Source organism: Hyperoodon ampullatus (assembly GCF_949752795.1).
Source record: "Hyperoodon ampullatus genome assembly, chromosome: 16".
In the NCBI taxonomy this organism is placed as follows: Eukaryota; Metazoa; Chordata; class Mammalia; order Artiodactyla; family Ziphiidae; genus Hyperoodon; species Hyperoodon ampullatus.
This window is the reverse complement of record NC_136929.1, coordinates 31,752,899-31,774,670: the sequence shown is the minus strand read 5'-3', so window position 1 is coordinate 31,774,670 and position 21,772 is coordinate 31,752,899. Positions and strand designations below refer to the sequence as shown.

Genomic DNA, 21,772 nt, shown 5'->3' with positions numbered 1-21,772 from the left:
CATGAAGTGATGACCACAAGAAGTTTAGTGAACATCCATCATCTCACAGAGATACAAAATTAAAGAAATAGAAAAAAAAATTTTTGTCTCACAATGAGAACTTTTAAGATTTACTCTCTTAATACCTTTCGTATTAACGTACAACAGTGTTCATTGTTTTGATCGTGTTGTACGTGACATCCCTAGTACTTATTTACCTTATAACTGGAAGTATGTACCTTTTGACCCCCTTCATCCAATTCCCCCTCCCCCCCATCCCCACCTCTGGTAACCACAAATCTGATCTTTTTTTCTGAGTTTGTTTGTTTGTTTCTGAGGTATAATAACCTACAATACTATGTTAGTTCCTGTTCCACAGCATAGTTCTATACATGAACTATGATTCCATAGTTCTATACATTTCAAAATGATCACCATGGTAAGTCTAATTACCATATTTGCTTTTATTTCTGTTGCCCATTTTTGCAGTAAAGAAAATATATATAGTTAGGGACTGAAGCTTTGCCATCTGCCAGCTAAGCATTCATGATTAATTAGTACTGTAAATGTATCTACTTGGAATTTTGCAACTGAAATAACTTATAGAATAATAAGGCTATAGTATTTGAGAAATGAAAGTTGTGACCAGTTTTGGATGGTTTACTGACGAAAATATATAGATCCTCTAGGGATGAAAAATATATAAATGTTTAATATACTTTGAGAGTTTCATTCTATCTATAAAATTAAAAATTTCATGTTTCAGTTAATTTGATAATAGTAGAATATTTCTGAAGGTCTTTGCAGTCAGGATGATATCAGAAAATAATGACTTGCTATTTTGTGATATCTACTTTAAAATGTACCTGCACTTAGATAATAGTGTACAAAAGTTATTTTCTTTTTAATAAGAGTTATCTGTACTCCAGTTTTTTTAAATTATTTTATTTCTGGCTCATAAGCTATTTTACTGATGAATCTCTATTGGCTGACATATTCTAAGTTTTAAAATTGTTGTTAGCATCACCGTACAAAAGATGACTTTGAGCACTGGCACAGCAAGTATGACCACTACATATTTCTATCTAATAGTTATTAGATAGATTTAGTCAAACTGTGTGGATTTTCATGGCTCTCTACTGCCATTCTCCATCAGTAATAAAAACCAAATTCTAATATCCAATCCAGTTCTTTATGGGAGATAGGTTGATATGATGTAAAAAACACTCACATTGGAGTAAGACATAGCTGGGCTCAAATTATGGCTTTAACATTTAGGCTGTGTGACTTGGGCCTAGGGACTTAAGCCCTCTAAACTTCAGTTTATTCAGCTGTAAAGCAGCTTGGAAAGTATAACATCAAGGATTTGTAGGGATTAAGTGAGCACCATCATTTATGTTATACTCCAAATTTATTTATGTTATAACTCTGTTAGAGAAGAGGATTTTCAAAAAAAATTAAGTGACTCTCTGAAAGAAGAGTTACTGTTGGTATTTTTCTTGATTCAGACGTCCACTCTGATTAAAAAACAAACAGGATTTGATCTTTGAGGGCCCATATCTGTCTGTATCACTCCTAATTACTCACTATTGTTACCTTCCACCTTTTGGACATTCCCCTTAACTGTCACTCAATGTATCGTTCTGTCAATTTCAGTTCCTGCTGTCATCAGCACTGTAAGTGGATGACCTCATACTTCCTTGAGCCCTGCATGAGTATTGACCTTCATCTCAGCTCTTTCATTTAGCTACTCTAATATTACACCCTGCATCTTATGAACTAAAATTCCAGGGCTGAAGACACTACTCTACCTCTGAATCACTGTTCTCCGACAGCAATCTCTAGTTTTCCATCTTGCCTGTACAACCACTCCCACTTAATCTGTTAGTTATCTTATCAGGACTTCAAGTCCTTTGTCCCTTACTTTCTCCTAATCTCAGTCCTTCTGTGTTCCCTTCTCTTTCCTTCCTCTCCATGTGAGACCCAGGGTCTATCAGTTTAGCTGTTCTCCTGCTTTTGTCCCAAACTTCATTTCCATTTGGATTCCTGTGATCTCTGTATCCCTCATAACATTTTATATTGCATTTATTAACTTCTCAAAACCTCAGCTCTCTTGTGGGTAATATGTTGGTAATTATACCTACTTCATTAGATTATGGTAAGGATTAAATGAGTTGCTATAAATACAGACTGTTTACCCTACCTTCGACCCTTGTGGAGAAGAATTGTGGAGAAAGGTAGTATGACATTTAGAGAGTAGACCATGTTTGTACCTACACTGCTGTGTGCTGCTAGAGAAACTCACCAAGCCAGGCACATTTGTATAATATACACTGTGGGACACCAACCCTTAGGCTGTCCCTGAGATTATCAGTTAGTCCAATTCCAAGCAAGCCCATTTATGAGTCTTTAAAAGATGGATACTTGTGTAGTCAGAATAATTGAAGTGTACATTTATACTTTAGAAACCTCCGAGAAGCGAGGGATAATGCTGTGGCTGAAAAGGACCGAGCAGTGATGGCTGAAAAGAATGCTCTAGAAAAACATGATCAGCTCTTAGACAGGTAAGCATTCTGAAAATAGAAATGTTAAAACTCTTCGATTTATGTTCCTGTTACTCTTTCTTTTAGAATATATTTTTCTAATAGAAGTTTAATTTTCACTTCCATTGAAGTATAATTTACATGTAATAATTTACATATGTAATAATTGCATATATTGAAACAAGATAGAGAAGAGTTTCCTTATACCCCTTGGGTCAGTCTCAACTACCAACCATCAAGAAGCAAACACTTTGTGATTTCTCTCACCATAGCTTAGTTTTGTTCTTCATGGACTAAAAATAAATGGAATTGTACAGTATGTACCCTTTTGTGTCTAGCTTCTTTCACTCAACATTATATGTTTTCATCCATTTTATGTTGTATCAGAAGTTCATTTCTTACTGTTGCTGGGCATAAATATACCACAGTTTGTTTATTCATTCACTTGTCAATGGACGTTTAGTTTGTTTTCAGTTTGGCGCTATCATGAATAAAGCTGCTATGAACATTTTTATACAAGTCTTTTTTTTTTTTTTTTTTGTGGTATGTGGGCCTCTCACTGTTGTGGCCTGTCCCGTTGCGGACCACAGGCTCCGGACACGCAGGCTCAGCGGCCATGGCTCACGGGCCCAGCCGCTCCGTGGCATGTGGGATCTTCCCGGACCGGGGCACGAACCCATGTCCCCTGCATCGGCAGGTGGACTCTCAACCACTGCGCCACCAGGGAAGCCCTACCTTGTTTTTTTTTAACTTTTTATTTTGAAATACTTTCAGACAGAAAAGTTGCTAAAATAGTACAGAAAAGTTTTCATGTATCTTTCACATACTGGTAAACTTTGAAAATAAACTTTGAAGATAATCTCAATGGGTCTTTTCATTGTTAAATGAAGATTACAGATTAATTTGTGGTTTAAGCAATACATGGAACTAAAAATTCAAGCAAGTTTTCGCATAATTAAACTATTGCTAATCCTCTAGAATGTCGAAATCTTTTAGAATGGTCCAAATTGTTATACTTCTGAATTCACATCAACCTTATAAACTTGACTCATGGAGAAATTCTAATAAATGTAATAATGAAGAAATATTTTCTATAATGTGAAAGTATGTCTAATTCTAAAGATCTTAATATAAAATTAAACATTTATAAACCAGCTGCTTTTATTAGCGTGCTGTTGCAACCTATCTTAAAATTATCTTTTATTATGTATAATCCTTCGTTTATAAATCTATATCATGTCCACTAAAGATTTACTTAGCACCTTGTTGTTGTTTTTGAATGTGATATATTTAGTAATGGCTCTAGAATAATATTTATGGACCAACTAACAAGCTTTAAAAGAAAGCATAAGTAAACCAGAACTTATATTCACGCAAAATTTCATAACTTGCTAACTTGGTATGTGGTTGTGAGTTTGGAGAGAGAAGAATAGTAAATGTGACCTTAAAATTGGCTGCTTGTACTAAGCTCTGTAATGTCCTACACTCTGAATCTAAAATCCTTCTTATCCTACTTGTTCATACACTAGCAACTGGGTATTTATCCTGAAAGCCATGCGATGCTTTAATATCTTCTGAATTACGGAGAATTCAGTCATTTAATGTTTGTAAAGCACATTAGAACAGTGTCTTGCACGTAGTAGTTCTACAGAAATTATTGATATTATAGAAAAATTTGCTGAGTTAATCCTGCTTTAACTAATGGAATTTTTTCTCTTAATTCCTTGAAGTGATAGTAAAACTTTGCTTATTTGGAGCCTAATTTTCATCCAACCTTAAAAAATTAGGACAGTTTTAAAATCAGGACAAAGAAGGAAAACAAGAAAATGTTTCTAGACACACTAGAAATAACCTATGAGCAGCAAATAGTGTTAGTGCTCAGAACTTTAAAGCACATTATAGGACCAAGGATTTATTGAAAAAATGAGAATAATGTCTGGAATCTAAAACTCAAAATAAGCTTGGACTTTAATAAAATGCCTAAAACAGCTAAATGTACTTATCTGTTTTTTGAGCTATAATATTAAAGTAAAGGGGAAAATCCCCATGCTTAGGGTTATAATGTTGCTAGATGATTTCAAAAAAGTAGGATTCTAGATATCCCCACAATTTAATTTTTCCTTAATTACTCTATAAACTTATTACAGTTCATGTCAATAATTTCAAAAACTTTTAGTGAATTTTGACCAGCTGACTCTAAGATTCTTTTTCAGAATTGCTGTGGCTGTGCTTGTGCCTACTCTTGTACATTTACTCTTCCACATAAATTTTTATAGTTATATTTTTCATGTTAATACCTCTCATCCGTCCAGAGTTCATTCTGGGGTATGGTGTAGATGGAGAACAAATTTTATTTTATCTTGCTCACTATTAAGTTAACTGTACATTTAATGGCATCCAAATAAAAATACCAGCAAGATTTTTTTCTGCTTAATCTACACTCTAACTTTCTCTTGTGTTGGGTGGTATGGGAGTAGCACAGGCCTTTTGGGATCCTGGAAAGGGTAAGTGAGTTAGGGATGCCTTTGGATTAAGTGGTTTGCAGTCACTTCTGTTTACAGTTAAATTATTGCTAGCCATTTCTGAGTATCAGTGGCTTCCAGGAATATTCTTATTACCCACTGTGCAACATAGGTTGTGAGAGATAGGAATGTGTCTCGGGTACCCATTACTGGAACCAGGGATTATTGACCTTCTTTCTTGGTGGAGGGATAAACAAGATGCAGTCATTTATCCTTTATTTTGGAGGGGAAGCCCTGGCAGTCCTCTGACCAGTGGACACTTAAACTTCTTACTGATGTGGTGGCTTCTCGAATCTTCATAGGGTTTTTTTCCCCAGCTTTATTGAGGTGTAATTGACAAATTAAATTGTAAGGTATTGAAAGTGTACAATGTGATGATTTGATATACACATACATTGTGAAAGGGTTCCCCACTCATGGAGTTAATTGACACATCCACCACCTCACATATTTACCTTTGTGTGTGTGTGTGTGTGTGTGTGTGGGAACATTTATGGATTTAAGGTCTCTCATATCAAATTTCAATTATACACCACAGTGTTATCAACTGTAGTCACCATGTTATACATTAGATCCTCAAACATTATTCATCTTACAGCAGGATTTTTTTTTAACCAGACATATCAAATCTATGGTTCATATGAAAAAATTAAAGATATTTCTTAAATAATAAGACTTGAAAGTCGAAATTACTCCTTGATCCATGGGCTGCAGAATTGATGTGTTAGCAGGCATGAAAACAACATTCATCTCATTGTACATCTATCCTCAGAGCTGTTGGTTAACTAAACACATTGTCATTGAGCAGTAATATTTTGAAACGAATCTTTTTTGTTTTTTGAGAAGTAGGTCTCAACAGTGGGCTTAAAGTATTCAGTAAAACCATGTTGTAAACAGATGTGCTGTCATCCAGGCTTTGTTGTTCCACTTATAGAACACAAGTAGAGTAGATATAGCACAATTCTTAGGGCCCTAGGATTTTCAGAATGGTAAATGAACATTGGCATCAACTTAAAGTCACCAGCTTCATTAGCCCCTAACAAGAGAGTCAGACTGTCCTTTGAAGATTTGAAACCAGGCATTGACTTCTCCTCTCTAGCTATGAAAGTCCTAGATGGCATCTTCTTCCAATAGAAGGCTGTTCCATCTACATTGATAACTTGTTTATTGTAGGCATCTTCATTAATTATCTTAGCTAGATCTTGTGGATAACTTGCTACAGCTTCTACATCATCACTTGCTGCTTCACCTTGTGTTTAAGTTTTATGTTATGGAGATGACTTCTTTCCTTAAATTTCATGATCCCACGAACCAGCCTCTTCAAGGTTCAAACTTTTCTTCTGCAGCTTCCTTACCTCTCTTAGCTTTCAAAAAATTGAAGAGACTTAGTTTAGGGCCTTTCTCTGGATTAGGCTTGGCTTCAGGGAACGTTGTGGCTGGTTTCGTCTTCTATCCAGACCACTAAAACTTGCTTCATATCAGCAGTAAGGCTGTTTTGCTTTCTTCATTCCTGTGTTCACTGGAGTTGCACTTTTAATTTCCTTCAAGAACTTTTCCTTTGCATCCACAACTTGGCTAACTGTTGAGCACAAGAGGCCTAGCTTTCAGCCTATATTGACTTTCAATGTGCCTTCCTCACTAAGCTTCATCATTTCTAGCTTTTGATTTAAAATAAGAAATGTGTGACACTTCCTTTCACTTAAACACTTTGGAGGCCATTGTAGGGGTACCAATTGGCCTAATTCCAGTATTGTTGTGTCTCAGGGAATAGGGAGGCCCAAGGAGAGGGAGAGAGCCTGGGAAGATAGGCAGGGAATCTGTGAATGACCTTAAATGCTAAGCTATGCAGTCTAGATGCCATTCTGTTGAATGACATGATCAGAGTTCTCAGTTTTAGAACAATTACCCCAGAAGATTGAGGAATGAAAGTAATACTAAACTGATAATAGGAAGATAGTTCAGAGAACATTATAAATAGTTTGCTATCTTATATAGGCATGGTTCATGGTGCCCCCAAACAATTACATTAGTAACAGCAAAAATCACTGATCCCAGATCACCATAATGAATATAATAATAATGAAGAAGTTTGAAATATTGTAAGAATTGCCAAAATATGACACAGATACTAAGTGATCAAATGTTGGGAAAATGGCACTGATAGACTTGCTTGATGCCACAAACCTTCAATTTGTAAAAAAATGCAGCATGTGCGAAGTTCAATAAAGCAAAAGCACAATAAAAGGAGGTATGTCTGTATAGGCTTGGAAGATTTTAATATGGAGATACTATTCTACAGTAACAGAAGTTATATCTAGAATGTGATTGGTGATTATCTTATTTATAGAATCATGCTGGGTCTGGGCACCCAAGCTCTAAACCAAAGGTCTTAAGAGGAAAATGACCAAACATATTCAAAAGATTAGAAAATGTCCTACAGTGTCAGATTATAACTGTCTACAGATATATGAAGTGTACTTTTCTCACGTGGTCAGGCCTAAAGTAGTAGAATTGGGACCACTGAGTAAACATTACAGAAGAGGGTAAAGATAAGCTCTCTAATAGGGATTTTCAAAATGCCTTGGCATCAAGTATATTCTTCATCATTAGAAGTGTGCAGGCATCAGCTGGCCAGGCATTCAGTAGGATTGTGTTTGTAAGGATCGAAGTATCAAGTGGGTAGCTTGATGAGTCTAAAGTCCCTTTTGATCCTGAAATTATCTGTAACAACAGCTCAAAAGAGTTGATACACTGGTTAAGTTACCATGTAAAGGGAATGGTGAACCCAAGCTGTTTTTGAGTGTATTTTATAAATCTCTGCAGTTCACTTTTCCTGTTTTTTGTTTGTTTCAAAATAAAAACCTAGTATTTAGGACTATTATTTGAAAAAGACACTATATATTTTTTAAATATCCACTGGATTTTTTAAAAAATATTTATTTATTTATTTGGCTGCATCGGGTCTTAGTTGCGGCACGTGGGATCTTTTAGTTGCAGCACGTGGAATCTTTAGTTGCGGCATATGGGGTCTTTAGTTGCAGCATGTGGGATCTAGTTCCCCAACCAGGGATCGAACCCAGGCCCACGGCATTGGGAGTGCAGAGTCCTAGCCAATGGACCACCAGGGAAGTCCCTCCACTGAATTTTTTTTGGGTGTATATTGCCTAAGAATATTTTGGGCATATCATGTATGTTTTTTGTATATACTGAAACCCAAGGAAAAATATTATTTTATTTTTCAGAGGTTGAGTTTTTAATACTCAGGTGTGTGATTCTGGTTTCCTTTGTGTCAAAATCAGAATAAACAGATGTGTTTCAATCTGTACATGCATTGTGATTTCTGTGAATCATGCTTAAGTAAAGTCCAAGACATGTCTATACACAATTTTCTAATCAGGTATAACTAATCTCAACTTTTTCATTTTGTTGAAAGTTTTACTTTATCAAATGCTTCATTTAATGATCAAACAACCTGTGTTATTATAAAGAGAAATGTAGGGAAGTAGTATGCCGCTTTCAAACATGAATGAAAAAGGCTTTTTGCTGAAGGACTTTAATTTTCTACAAAGAAATGGACTTTTCTCAGGCATATAAAAGACCTGTGTATGTCCCAATTCAAGTCCAACAATTCATTTAATAGTAAGTAACAAATACCCAGCTTTCATGAACAGGAACAGTTATTATCTCGTTCTGTTGCTTTGAATCTCTGTAAGCACCCTGAGGATTCTTTCTGCCACAAAGGGGAAATTTTTAAACTCAATCAGTGTGACTAGAATAAATTTGAATACACTGTTACATCTGTGGGATCCTACAGAAGAGACCTATGTTTGAATCTAAAGTGTTAGCTTGTAATCCAGAATTAATTTTAATAGCTTTTTTTTCAGTTATAGTTGTTTTAATTTTTTTTAACTATGGTTTGATGTGTTTGGAATAGTTTTTTCAGTTTGTAAGTATTTTTAAATGAATATTATTTAAATTATGCTTTCATAATTACTTAAATTATGTTTTCAATCCCTACAGCTTCTCTGGTAATAGTAGAATTTTGTCCTCATTTTTTCTCTTAGAAGACAAAAGTAAGGGGGAATAGATCTAGTGAGTAGACTGAGTTTTATGTTATACTGGGCTAGTTTAAAGCTTGATTTAGCAGCCAGCTGTCCTAAATTTCCATTCAGTGCTTTATCCCCAAGAGTAGAACAGTTTTGACATGCTTTTATTCTACCTTTTGTCATATTCTTATACTGTTTTATCTTTGTTTATCCGGTTTTTTAATCTTGCCTTCTTCAGCAGGCAAGTAAATGTTTGTGTCATTTTCAATATAAACTTAATGGGATAAAGGATGTTGAGATTTGAAATAAAAGCTATAGTACTGTACTTAAACTTTGTTTACTTAATAAATTCTGTGATAATTTTATTCATATTATTCTTAGATTTCATAGTTACATAAAGTAATTCACATCGTAATTGCTATTTGAATGCAGAAATTCTTGATTCTCAATTCTATATTAAGTTACTCTTTCGACATACCTCTTTATGAAAGAAAAAATATACACGAAATTCATGCTTCTTAAATAATTTTTAGTATGATTTTTTCTTTGAAAATTTGCAAAATACTCTAATTATAAGCTACTCTAATGATTTTTCACAGTTTATAAGATTATCTTTTGTTACTTGATTTCTCTTATTCTTTAAAATGTTCTATTTGCCTATTGGTTTGTTTCATTTATATTGAAATAGTCTAGCCCCATGCTCTCAGATTTCTCTTGGCTTTTAAGCTGCTGTTCCATCTGACATATATTTGTCCACTTACATAGGATATCTCAAGCTGGTCTCATTACATCCTAAGTTACCACAATTGACTCTATTCCTTTCCTAATAAAGGCTTTGGAAATAGTAGTACATAACGTAGCGTACATGAAAGCATTAAGAAATTTATTGCTGAGGTGAAAAATATCTGTTCCTTTTCAGTCTAGACACAAGCCTTTGAAAGGAACAGATAAGAAACACCCATATTTGGGTCACAATGTATAGATTTTGTTTTATCCACCTCTCATCTATCTTCCTTTTTCTTTATTAGGTATTGGTCTGATCTGACATTCCTTGCCCCACCAGAAACAATGACCCAGGGAGTCCTTTAACCATTCATGGATAATTTGTTGCTTATAATTGGGCTTAAATGGTACTACTGGTTCTGAAGTGATACACCTATTCTCCTCCACTTCAAAAGAATGTATCTTTTTTTTTTGCCACATACTTCTTATTTAATTATGAATAAATTCAGAGATGTGTATTGTATTTATAATTGAACCATTCTTCATTCATGTTCTCAAACATAATATAAACTAAAGTCTCTAATATTCCCATTATTTTCCACATGGGAAAGAAAAACCTCATGAAACTTAGAAAATAAATTTTTTGCAGAAGAATGTATCTTGAATATTTTTGTGCAGCGCGTCAAAATACACACATACACAAAGCAATTAGATATTGTTTTCTGTCAGTCTTTTTTTCTCAAAGAAGGACTTCTCAAAGAAGGACTGGTGGCTTCTGTGGCCAAAAAGAATATTTACTGTATATCAGGAGAATTTGATGGATGCCAGTATTGTTAACCTGCAAGTCCATGGGACAGAACATCTTTATACAGTAATAAACTAGAGTTATCAGCATATTTTGTTGTTTAGGTGGAACAATTGATGTAGAGAAGGCTGTTTTCATACCTACTGACTTAAACCTCTTCTCTCCTCAATCCTGACTAACTCTCAATGGCCGTCACTCTCAGGCGATCAATTCACTGTTGATTTTATGAAATCAAAGCTGTGCTCCAGCATTCTATCTTGGTCCTTATTCTTTTTTAACTTCTTATTTCAAATTTCATGTGTGCACAAAAGCTACAAGAATGATGCAAAGAACTCCTTTATATATTTTATCTAAATTCACCCCTTTTTAACATTTTGCTATATTTGTTTTATCATTTTTATTCTCTCTCTCTCTTTCTCTTTCTCTCCCCTCACCCCACACGTTATTTTTTTTCTGAATAGTTTAGTAGACTGAATGCATCATATACTTTTGCCTCTTCAAGGTTTATTTTCTAGGAATAAGAATATTCTCTTATATAACCACAGTACACTTATCAAATTCAGGACAACATTGATAATAATACTTTTATCCATTTTTGTCAGTTGTCCGAATGATATCTTTTTATAACAATTTTTTTTCTGGCACAGCATCCCGTCCAGAATTATGCTCTGCTTTTAGTTATCACGCCTCTTCAGTCTCCTTTAATCTGAAACAGTTCTTCAGTTTTTCTTTTCTATTTTGTTTTCATGACATTTGATTCTTTTTATGTTGGATCATATACACATATATGTCTCTTCCTTCTGGGATCTCTTCTACTCAGCTTTAACCGTCACTTAAGGGAATGATCAACACTGTTTTTAAACTCACACCATACCTTTCCTTGTGTTTTGTAAACTTGTATTTCCAGCTACGTGATTGACATTTTTATCTCAGTGTTTTTCTGGGACTTTAAACTCAGTATTTGTGAAACAAACTCAGCTTCCTCTCACATTCACTCTTCCCAAAACAGAATGTGGCTTCAGCTGACTTCAAGTCAGTAAACTATACTGCCATTTTTAAGTCTTTTCTGTTTGAACTTTCAGAATAATAATCCTTTCCCCTTGCTCCTGTGTGTAGGTTTGTCAAATTTCATAGCTTCTACCCCTATAGTATCTCTAAAATCCTCTGCACTCCTGCTGGGAGTCATCCTGGGTCAGCTTCTCGTTACTTCTTGACTGGGGTCGTGCTGTAATTGTGTACGATAACCTCTCAATTGGTTGCTCCATCTTTCCCCCTCGCTTAATCCTCTTGCCCTGTTCTTCCTGCCATAGTTTTGCATCCTGACTAACATCATCATTTGCCCAGACACTTGAACAAGAAAGCTGGTGGTTCACAACTACTTTTTTTTCCTCACTCTCCTTCCCATTTATTCAACCAACAGGTTATTTATTGATAACTGCCATGTGCCATTTGCTGTGCTAGATGTTGGTGTACATAAATAAATCAATAAATGGGAGGTTGCCCCTGCTGAGAGTCAGTTGAGGTAAATGGAAAATAAACAAACAGATTCATAATTATTATGTTATAATTATGTGTTTTGATGATTGCTATGAACTAGATTGTGTGAGGAGGAATAATGGCTCCAGCAGGGTATATCATGATAGGATAGTCCAGGAAGGCCTCTCTGAACACTTAAACAAATATCATGTTTTTTTCTAATTCCTAAATATATCTAATCTTTTCCCGCCTCTTAATCCCAGGTGTCACTGCTTTAGTCAAGTCTTTCTTTTCTCTTGCCTGAACTATTTATAATAGTCTCTGAACTATCTCGCCGCTTTCAGTTTAGTCCTATTTTCATCACTTATTCTTCCAGGGTAATTGTTCTAAAACTCAGAACTCTAATTATGTCATTCAGCAGAACGGCGTCCATACAGCACACAGCTTATTAGCTCTTAGGGTCATTCACAGACTTCCTGCCTATCTTCCCAGTTGCAGATATTTCTTTTGATTCTCCCCCATTTACTCAAGACAAATGGATCTCTTCAAGTTCTGTAAGTGTATGGTGCTTCCTCACCCTTTTATATGGGTTCTTTGCTAAGAATGACCTTTTCTCTTCCCTTGCTCATGTATCTTACCATTCATCTGCTAGGTAGATACCCATTCATTTGATAAGAATGAAATCCGTGATCATGTCTTCTATGCATACCTTAACTTCCTGTCAGAAATGCTGAAGTCTCTTCTCTCTGTTTTCTAGCATTATATTATAATTGTGTGTTTGTTTACAAGTCTTTCCTCTGAAGTATTGGGGTTTTTTTTGAGGTCAGAGATTTTCTCTTCCCCATTTTTGCTTCTCTAGTAAGGTAAGGCCTCTACTCAGTGTCTTTGATATAAGTAATTCTCAACAAATATCAATTTCAGTTGATTAGAGCTTACCATGTTCATTTTGACTTACAACTTTGCATTATGAAGGCAGTTCGAATGCTGAAAAGAGTGCCCAGGACTCATCTTCATTTTACTATATCACTGGTTCCCAAATCTAGATGAATTTCAGTCACCTGGAGAGATTTTTTTTTTTTTTTTGGAAGATGTATTTTTTTGCCTCCCTCTACTCCTAGTATCTAGTGTACTTCCTACAAAACCCCCAAATAATCCTAAGCTATCCATTCATCGAATATGTGTTTGAGTAACACGACAACAGCTTCTGAAAACACTTGTAAGCTATAAGTTCTAAAGAAATGCTAGTTATTACTGTCTATCACTGTGCCCTTCTTGGTGCCTTAACCAGTAATCTCAAAGAAGATGTAAGCTTCTTCTCGAAGGCTAATACCCTAAGTACCCTAAGATTTGAAAGAACTTGAGCAACTGTTGGTTATCTTATTAAAACATTGTTATCAGACCAAGGCCAGAAGACAGGAAATAAACAAACGTCCCTATGCTCTGAAAGACTGAAGAGGAAAGATTCTAGAACTATATACATCAGTAAACTTGAATGTAGCCCACTATGAACATTCTAAAACAGATTATTAAACAGATAGTGAGCATTTAGAAATGGAAATGGTGAAAACCAGAAGTCACCATTAGTTAACTATTAAGTCTTGACAAACTACTTTTACTTCTTTTTTTTTTTTTTTTGAGGTATTTACTAGAACTTCTAGAGAAGAATGCCCGTGATAGAAGGTATCTCAATTTCAGCAAAACATTTTATTAAGATTAAGAATATCTTTGGAGACACATGGGAATTGTGAAATTAATAACACTGTAAAAAAGTGATGAACTGAAAGCAGCTTAAATATCAGTTTCAAAGAATGTTGATTAGTAGATCAACCTAGAGGGACATTACTGATGAAATGTTTACAGGCTTTTTACTTAATTCTTAACCTGTCATTGGTTAAATCAGATTGGTTAAACCTAGATTTCTCAGTGAACCCAGTGCGTAATTCTCTTCAAATTTCACACTTTAGACACACTTTCATTCAGTAAATAAATTTAGCGAATTGAGCACCTTGAACCTGTCACATACCCCATTTTGATATCCCTCCTTCCATTCTCAGTGATTAACAGGGAAGTAACTGTAAGTTAGCCAGTATTGCATAAAATCATAGGCTAGGAAACTCTAACCTATGGTTTAAAGAAAAATTTGTTTTTAAGGGAACTCTGAAATGTTAAGTTGATGGAGGACTTCTAAAAATGAAGATTTTGTAAGAGCATTTTTAGGATTTTCTCTGTTTGAATATTATATGGATGAAAATAAAATGAAGAAGATACTCTCATCCTCATTGGAAACTAAGGGAAGCCTCAATATGGTATCATAAATTTCAAAGAATTTTGGTCAGAAACAGTGTAACCAGAACACTCTACAATTTAGCATGTAGAGTACAGTGAGGTGGATAGTATATAGAGGAAATTCTGTGCAGCTCCTGGCACTCTCCAGTAGAACTTTCTGTAATAATGGAGATATTCTTTATCTGCCCTATCCCAGTAGCCACCAGCCACATTGGGCACTTGAAGTTTAGCTAGTGTAGCTGAGAAACTAAATATATTTTATTTTATTTTAATTAACTTAAATTTAAATAGCTACTTGTGGCTTCAGGCTATTATTATATTAGACAGCTTAGCCCTAAAGTGAAGGGGTAAAAGCTGGAAATTTCAACCTCTTTCTCCATCATATATCTGCAGGAATGCCAGGCTAGAGGAGAGCCTGTTTAGTTGTGCTGTATCTCTTTTCCTTTGGTGTGATTTAGATTCTTAACCAAGAGTGATGGGGTTTGTATTAAAGCAAACCAAATAGATGTAAAACAAATAAATTGAAGAGAAGAATCCTTGCTGTTCCATAGGTTGAATGGGGGTTATTTAAAATCTGAGGGGTTATGATGAAATTTGTAGTCTAAATTGACTTTTTACCAATATGACTAACTCTCCCAGAAAGAGAGAAATAAATACAAAATATGAGAGACAAGACTAGAACTATAAACTTCCAATCCCATAAACTTGACCATGGGTAAAAGTATTTGGAGAAAATACAAGCATAAGCTTCCAGACTAACTTCTTATAACCTCAGCTTTCTCCCTGCCTTTAAGCAAGGAAATTGCTGATCAGATAATATTTTCCTAGTCCTCTAGTTCGTTGGATTATGAAACAATCCAAACAATGTTTTGTTAAACAGGAAAGAGCAAAATGAAGGCTTGGCTAGAACTGCCTTCATTCAAAGATTATTAAGTGATGGGGGGGTTTCAGGGAAGACAAGTATGAGATATATATAAATATTTTTTAAGTGGAAGGAGACAGCAGGAGTCCTATAAAAGCTGCAGAAGATAAAGAGAACATTTTGAAAGATCTATACTAGGAATCTAGAAAGATTTTATAGATTATAACCTATTCACAACTAAAAGAATTTAAGAAAGCACAGACTCTTTGAAACCAAAGACTTTGCAAAAGAATAAGATGGAAGGCGACTGGCAAAGTTAAAGAAAAAAATTACATAGAAAAATGACATACAAAACTTACAAAGGAATTAAAGAAAAAAAGGGGGTAGGGAGATCCAGAAAACTGAATTAAAGGGGGGTTTATAAAGCAGAAACAAATCAAAAAAAGAAAAGAAAAAGCAACAAAGAAGTGATGCAAATGGTTAGAGAGGAGGTATTAGACATGGAGAACAGACAACACATATCCACATTCAGAAAATTAGTGTGTCAATGGAAGAAAACAAAATGGAAGAGGAAAAAAATATTTAGAGATACAATAAAAGAAAATTCTTTCTGAAATTTATCAGAACTCACCACATTCTGGGTGGTGTGAAGAGGATGGGAAATAGCAATGTAGTAAATCCAAGTGCAGTTATTGAATAGGAACATTATTAGAAGCATCTGGGCTGGATAAGTAAGTCATTTGCTAAGGAAAAAATACAGGTTGAGCTTAAGTTTCTCCTCCATAACTTTATACTTTATTTATTCATTTAGCAGTATTTATTAACAACCTGCTTTGAGCAAGCACTTTTAACACTGGGACTGAAGATTTAACAGTGGTCTCTGTCTCAATGGAATTTACGTTCCTATGGTTTAAATCAACACATATAAATAAGCGACAAAATAAAGAAGATAATTTTAGAAAGTAACAATTATTTGAGAGAAATAAAACAAGAGTGTGATTCAGGTAAGTGAGACTATGTGAGGGTTGACATTTTCTGCCTCCTGAGTCATGAAAACTCACTAGTCATGTGAGGACTCAGGAAGCGTGTTACCCACATGGCATTCCTGAAAAACCTACTTGAAATGGTAACCTCACTAACCAAAGAATCAAAGAACTCATTAAAAAAAAAAAAAAAAAAAAAACCCTCATGAATTGAGATGTCAAGGTATAAAAGAACTGGCAGTGAATATTTAATGTAAAATTAAATCTCAATAACTATTGTCATTCTGCTTTCAAAACACATTGTAATCATAATTGTTATGGGGAAATTACAACATAAAAATTTAGCATAAGTAGAGGCAAAAATAGCAACTTGCAACTAAAATTAGAGAATTGATGGTAAGAGGAAATAGTGTGTATATAATATACATAAGATTGTGTAATTATAATTTCCTCAAACTTCATAAGAATTAGTGGTTTTATCAAGAAATATCTATTTAAACATATTAGTCAGGAAACAAAACATTAATTAAACTGAAAACAGGCAATATCCTTCGTATATTGCCAGAGGAGAGGGAAGAAAAAAGAAAGCACAGACCTTATAACAAAAGATAGATAACAAAGCAAACAACAAAGAAGCAAAACATAGAAAATATAAATTCTTAAGACGGCAGACGACCGATTGTGTCTTTTCTGACAACAGTTGTAAATGTGATGAACTCACTATTATACAAGAAAAGGAATACAGTTTGGGTCAAAAACTAAACTATATTCTTTTCACAATAAGTGACTCTGGATATATAAAGATGAAAAAAATAAAATGAAAAATAACACAGGATCTAAAACTATTCTGCAATAAATATTTATTAAAATTTGTTTTAATAATTCAGGATCTTGAGACTCCCTTTGTCATGACGATATATACACAATGAAGAGATGCTCCAGAGCATTTATGCATCGAATTTGTCACAGGGAAAGTGCTGATTGTCCCACTTTCGGTTAAAGCCCACACCCAGACTGCTCGTTGTTGCCAGGGATCATTTAAAACATGGTTTGAGGGTAGGGATAGTTTCTAAGTAAAATTCCTAGATAAAGGGGGGTGCCAACAGTTACTATAATGAACTGTTTACTACACTTCCTGATCAATAAATAATTGATGAAATAGGAAATAAAGCTCAGAAAATTTAAACAAACTGGAATCATGTTGTTAATTCATAAGCACTTTTTCACTGAATTCAGCTTAAGGGTCACATTAAAGTTATGATCAAAGATACAGTTCAGTATGTGGCTTATTAATTAGCTTAGAGGGAACGTGTGGTAGTGAGATCAAGGTTTCAGGTCATTCATCTTGCAGACCTTTTTTTTTCTTTTTTGCAGAAGTGGGTGGAGGGGGATGAGTGGGGTCTATGATATTTTCTAAATCTAGCCAGCTGCCTCAGAAATGTGTAATTTTGCGTCACAAGCGGAGAGAGTAGATAGAATCAGTACAAATATCTAAGTATTACTAGAAAAAGAACTCAAGTACATGTCCTCCTGGTGACTCATCAATAACGTTGTGTTTGTAAATGAAAGAAAACACTTTATTATATATCTGCACATTTTTTAAGATGCTTTCTTAGTAATCCAGAGTCATAGGTGGTCAGTCATTATACATATGAATTGAATCACAGAGTGTGTGTGTGTGTGTGTGTGTGCGTGTGTGTGTGTGTGTGTGTGTGTGTTTGTACAGCTTTCTTTATAGGCTGCTGCTCTGTTGCTTAGGGGGAAATATTCATAGATTTACATTTGGTAAATATATCCATGTCCCAAAAAAGATATGTGTAAAATATTGGAATGCCAGCTGACTAAATCAACTCATAAAAACTTCAGTTAAAAGTAAGATATTTTCCATGATTATTTTAAAATATGATGTTTACTGGAAGGAAAGTCCAGAGAATTACCACAGTTGAAGTGTGAGTGTATTTCTCCCACTTGTAAATGAGCTCTTATTTCCTACTGTGTATATTCTGGTCCACAATGAGTCATTTTCAACATGTTTCAATTTAACTCCTAATACATTTTTAAACTTGGCAGGCATATTTAGATGAATGTTACTTCCACTTTTAGAGACTGCTTCTAAATTATACTTCAGTACTTCAGTCATTATGAAAAGTTCTTTCAGTAAAAAGGAAACAGGATTGATTGGAAGTGTATGTTTTAGAGGAATAAAAAAAATGGTTGCCATGAATAAAAATCAGATAGTTAAGCTTTTAAAAATTTTGTTACTGCATAAACCCTCTTAATATTATATTAAAAAGTTGTAGCATAAGGATCTTTTTATTGATAGAAGATACTTAAGAAAAAATAAGATTTATTCTAGATAATAAAGTTAATATTTATTTATCTCTTACTATGCCTAGCACTTTTGTGTTTTACGTGTATTAACTTTTTTAATACCCATATAATAGGTAGTAGTTTAGTTTCTATAAACCATTCAGGCTTTTTTTCTATTATAGTTCATGGAGCCTAATACATTTCTGGACATATAACTGGTGCTACATGAATGTTTGTAAAAGCTAATACTTTATGGAGAATTTTACATATTGCCAACTCTTGATAAGTATTTAATAATTACCTTTTATAAATTTATGCAATCCTGTAAATCTTATGAATCTTCTGGCAGATTTCAGTTGACCAAGCTGTCCATTGTTAACGATTTTAATATCTTAATTTTTATCATAATGATGTTTACACTGTGCCTTATTCTTTTTAACACTTTTTTTTTTAAATTTAATTTATTGTTTTTGACCGCGTTGGGTCTTCGTTGCTGCGCGCGGGCTTTCTCTAGTTGCAGTGAGCGGGGGCTACTCTTCGTTGCGGTGCATGGACTTCTCATTGCGGTGGCTTCTTGTTGTGGAGCACGGCCTCTAGGCACATGGGCTTCAGTAGTTGCAGCACATGGGCTCAGTAGTTGCGGCACGTGGGCTCAGTAGTTGTGGCACACAGGCTTAGTTGCTCCGTGGCATGTGGGATCTTCCCAGCCCAGGGATCGAACCTGTGTTGCCTGCATTGGCAGGCAGATTCTTAACCACTGCACCACCAGGGAAGTCCCTAACACTTTAAAGATGAGTTGTACGACATGATCATGCTGGGCACCGGCCTGATGGAATGTATCCTGTCAGGTATAATGTCAGTGAATGGAAAGAAAGTTCTTCACATGGATAGAAACCCATATTAGGGAGGAGAGAGTGCATCGTCTATAACACCACTGGAAGATTTATACAAAAGATTTAAAATACCCGGAGCACCACCAGCATCAATGGGGAGGGAAAGAGACTGTAATGTTGACTTAATTCCCAAGTTCCTTATGGCAAATGGTCAGCTGGTTAAGATGCTGCTTTTTACACAGGTCATTCGCTATCTGGATTTCCAAGCGACTGAAGGGAGATTTGTTTATAAAGGAGGAAAAATCTACAAGGCTCCTTCCACTGAAGCAGAAGCCCTGGCATCTAGCCTAATGGGGCGTTTGAAAAACGTCGATTCAGAAAATTCCTGGTGTATGTTGCCAACTTTGATGAGAACTATCCTAGAACTTTTGAGGGCATTGATCCTAGGAAGATGGCAATGAGAGAGGTGTATAAGAAATTTGACTTGGGCCAAGATGTTATAGGTTTTACTGGTCATGCACTGGCACTTTACAGAACTGATGACTATTTATATCAACCATGTTGTGAAACCATTAACAGGATTAAACTTTACAGTGAGTCTTTGGCAAGATATGGCAAAAGCCCATACCTTCATCCACTCTGCAGCCTTGGAGAATTGCCACAGGATTTTCACAGCTAAGTGCTATTTACAGAGTTACATACGTGCTGAATAAACCAATTGAAGAAATCATTATGCAAAATGGAAAAGTGATTGGTGTAAAATCTGAAGGAGAGATTGCTCGCTGTAAGAAGCTCACCTGTGATCCCAGCTACTCCATCATCTGTGATCGAGTAGAGAAAGTGGGCCAGAGACTTCCCTGGTGGTCTAGTGGTTAAGAATTCACCTTCCAACACAGGGGATGCGAGTTCAATCCCTGGTCGGGGAACTAGGATCCCACATAACATGGGGCGACTGAACCCACGCACCACAACTACTGAGCCTGAGCCTACGCTCTCTGGAGCCCGAGCACCACAACTAGAGAACCCGAGCACCACAATTACTGAGCCCATGTGCCACAACTAGAGAGAAGCCCATGCACTGCAGCAAAGGATCCCGCATGCCACAGCTAAGACCCAACACAGCCAAATAAATAACTATTAAAAAAGAAGAAAAGAGGGCTTCCCTGGTGGCACAATGGTTGAGAGTCTGCCTGCCGATGCAGGGGACACGGATTCGTGCCCCGGTCCGGGAGGATCCCACATGCCACGGAGCGGCTGGGCCCGTGAGCCATGGCCACTGAGCCTGCGCGTCCGGAGCCTGTGCTCCGCAACGGGAGAGGCCACAACAGTGAGAGGCCCGCGTACCACAAAAAAAAAAAAAAAAATGGAAAGAAAAGAAAAGAAAATTGGGCCAGGTGGTCAGAGTCATCTGGATCCTCAGCCACCCCATCAAGAACACCAACAACGCCAGCTCCTGCCAGATCATTATTCCACAGTACCAAATCAACCAGAAGTCAGATATCTATGTCTGCATGATCTCCTCCGCACACAATGTGGCAGCACAGGGCAAGTACATTGCCATCGCTGGCACAACCATGGAGACCAAGGAACCCGAGAAAGAAATCAGACCAGCTCTGGAGCTGTTGGAACCAACTGAGCAGAAATTCGTTAGCGTCAGTGACTTCCTTGTACCAAAAGATTTGGGAACAGAAAGCCAGATCTTTATAACCCGTACGTATGATGCAACAACTCACTTTGAGATGACCTGTGATGACATTAAGGACATCTATAAGAGGATGATGGGATCTGAGTTTGACTTTGAGTAAATGAAGCAGAAGAAAAGTGACATGTATGGGGAAGACTGACAGTAGTACATGTTACCACCTAATTAGGACAAACTTAAAATTTGGCAAATGATGCATGTTGTATGAAATCAATATTGTAAGGCCTGCTTTTGTAATCAAAACTGAGAGATTGCAGAGCGCTGTACCAGTAAATATTCCTCCCCTTTCTAATATCATGTATTAACTTGTTTTCATGGAGTGGCTCTTCAGAACTGGCAGTTTCCCACATTCTGTTCAATTTAACCGATACTAGCTTATTTTTTCTAGTGAAGAATCAGTTTTAAAACGTGATACTGATACAGAGAACTTGATATAGTATTTGTATCTTTTAATCAGTGCAACCTTTACGGTTATGAGCTTCTGCTGCTCAAGAACTGGGTCAGTACAGTTTGCGTGCCATCTGTCCTCTTGACATTAAGGAGATTCAGAATCGAATGTTCCGTAATCAGGGATAGCATCCCTCACTCCTCCCCACCCCTTTTCATTTACATCACGTGTTATAACAGTGCCCAGGCAGCACAGCCACAAGCTTGGTTTATGTGGGCCTCCAATTCTAACCAAACTCCAGACTTTGAGAGTCA

General features: G+C 35.8%; 1 protein-coding gene and 1 pseudogene across 2 annotated transcripts in view; both read left to right on the top strand.

Annotated features, from left to right (window-relative positions):
- Window positions 1-21,772, top strand: part of PIBF1 (progesterone immunomodulatory binding factor 1) — a gene marked incomplete at both ends in the record, with an annotated part of 195,897 nt that overhangs the window by 62,231 nt on the left and 111,894 nt on the right. The window contains one exon of the mRNA XM_079721965.1: window positions 2,445-2,543. Within this exon, the coding sequence (XP_079578091.1) occupies window positions 2,445-2,543 (99 nt within the window). The remainder of the gene's footprint in view (window positions 1-2,444; window positions 2,544-21,772) is intronic.
- On the top strand, window positions 13,271-21,212 carry LOC307065211 (rab GDP dissociation inhibitor beta-like; annotated as a pseudogene). Its single transcript has 3 exons — window positions 13,271-13,310; window positions 19,327-20,199; window positions 20,745-21,212. The product of its transcript is annotated as a rab GDP dissociation inhibitor beta-like (transcript).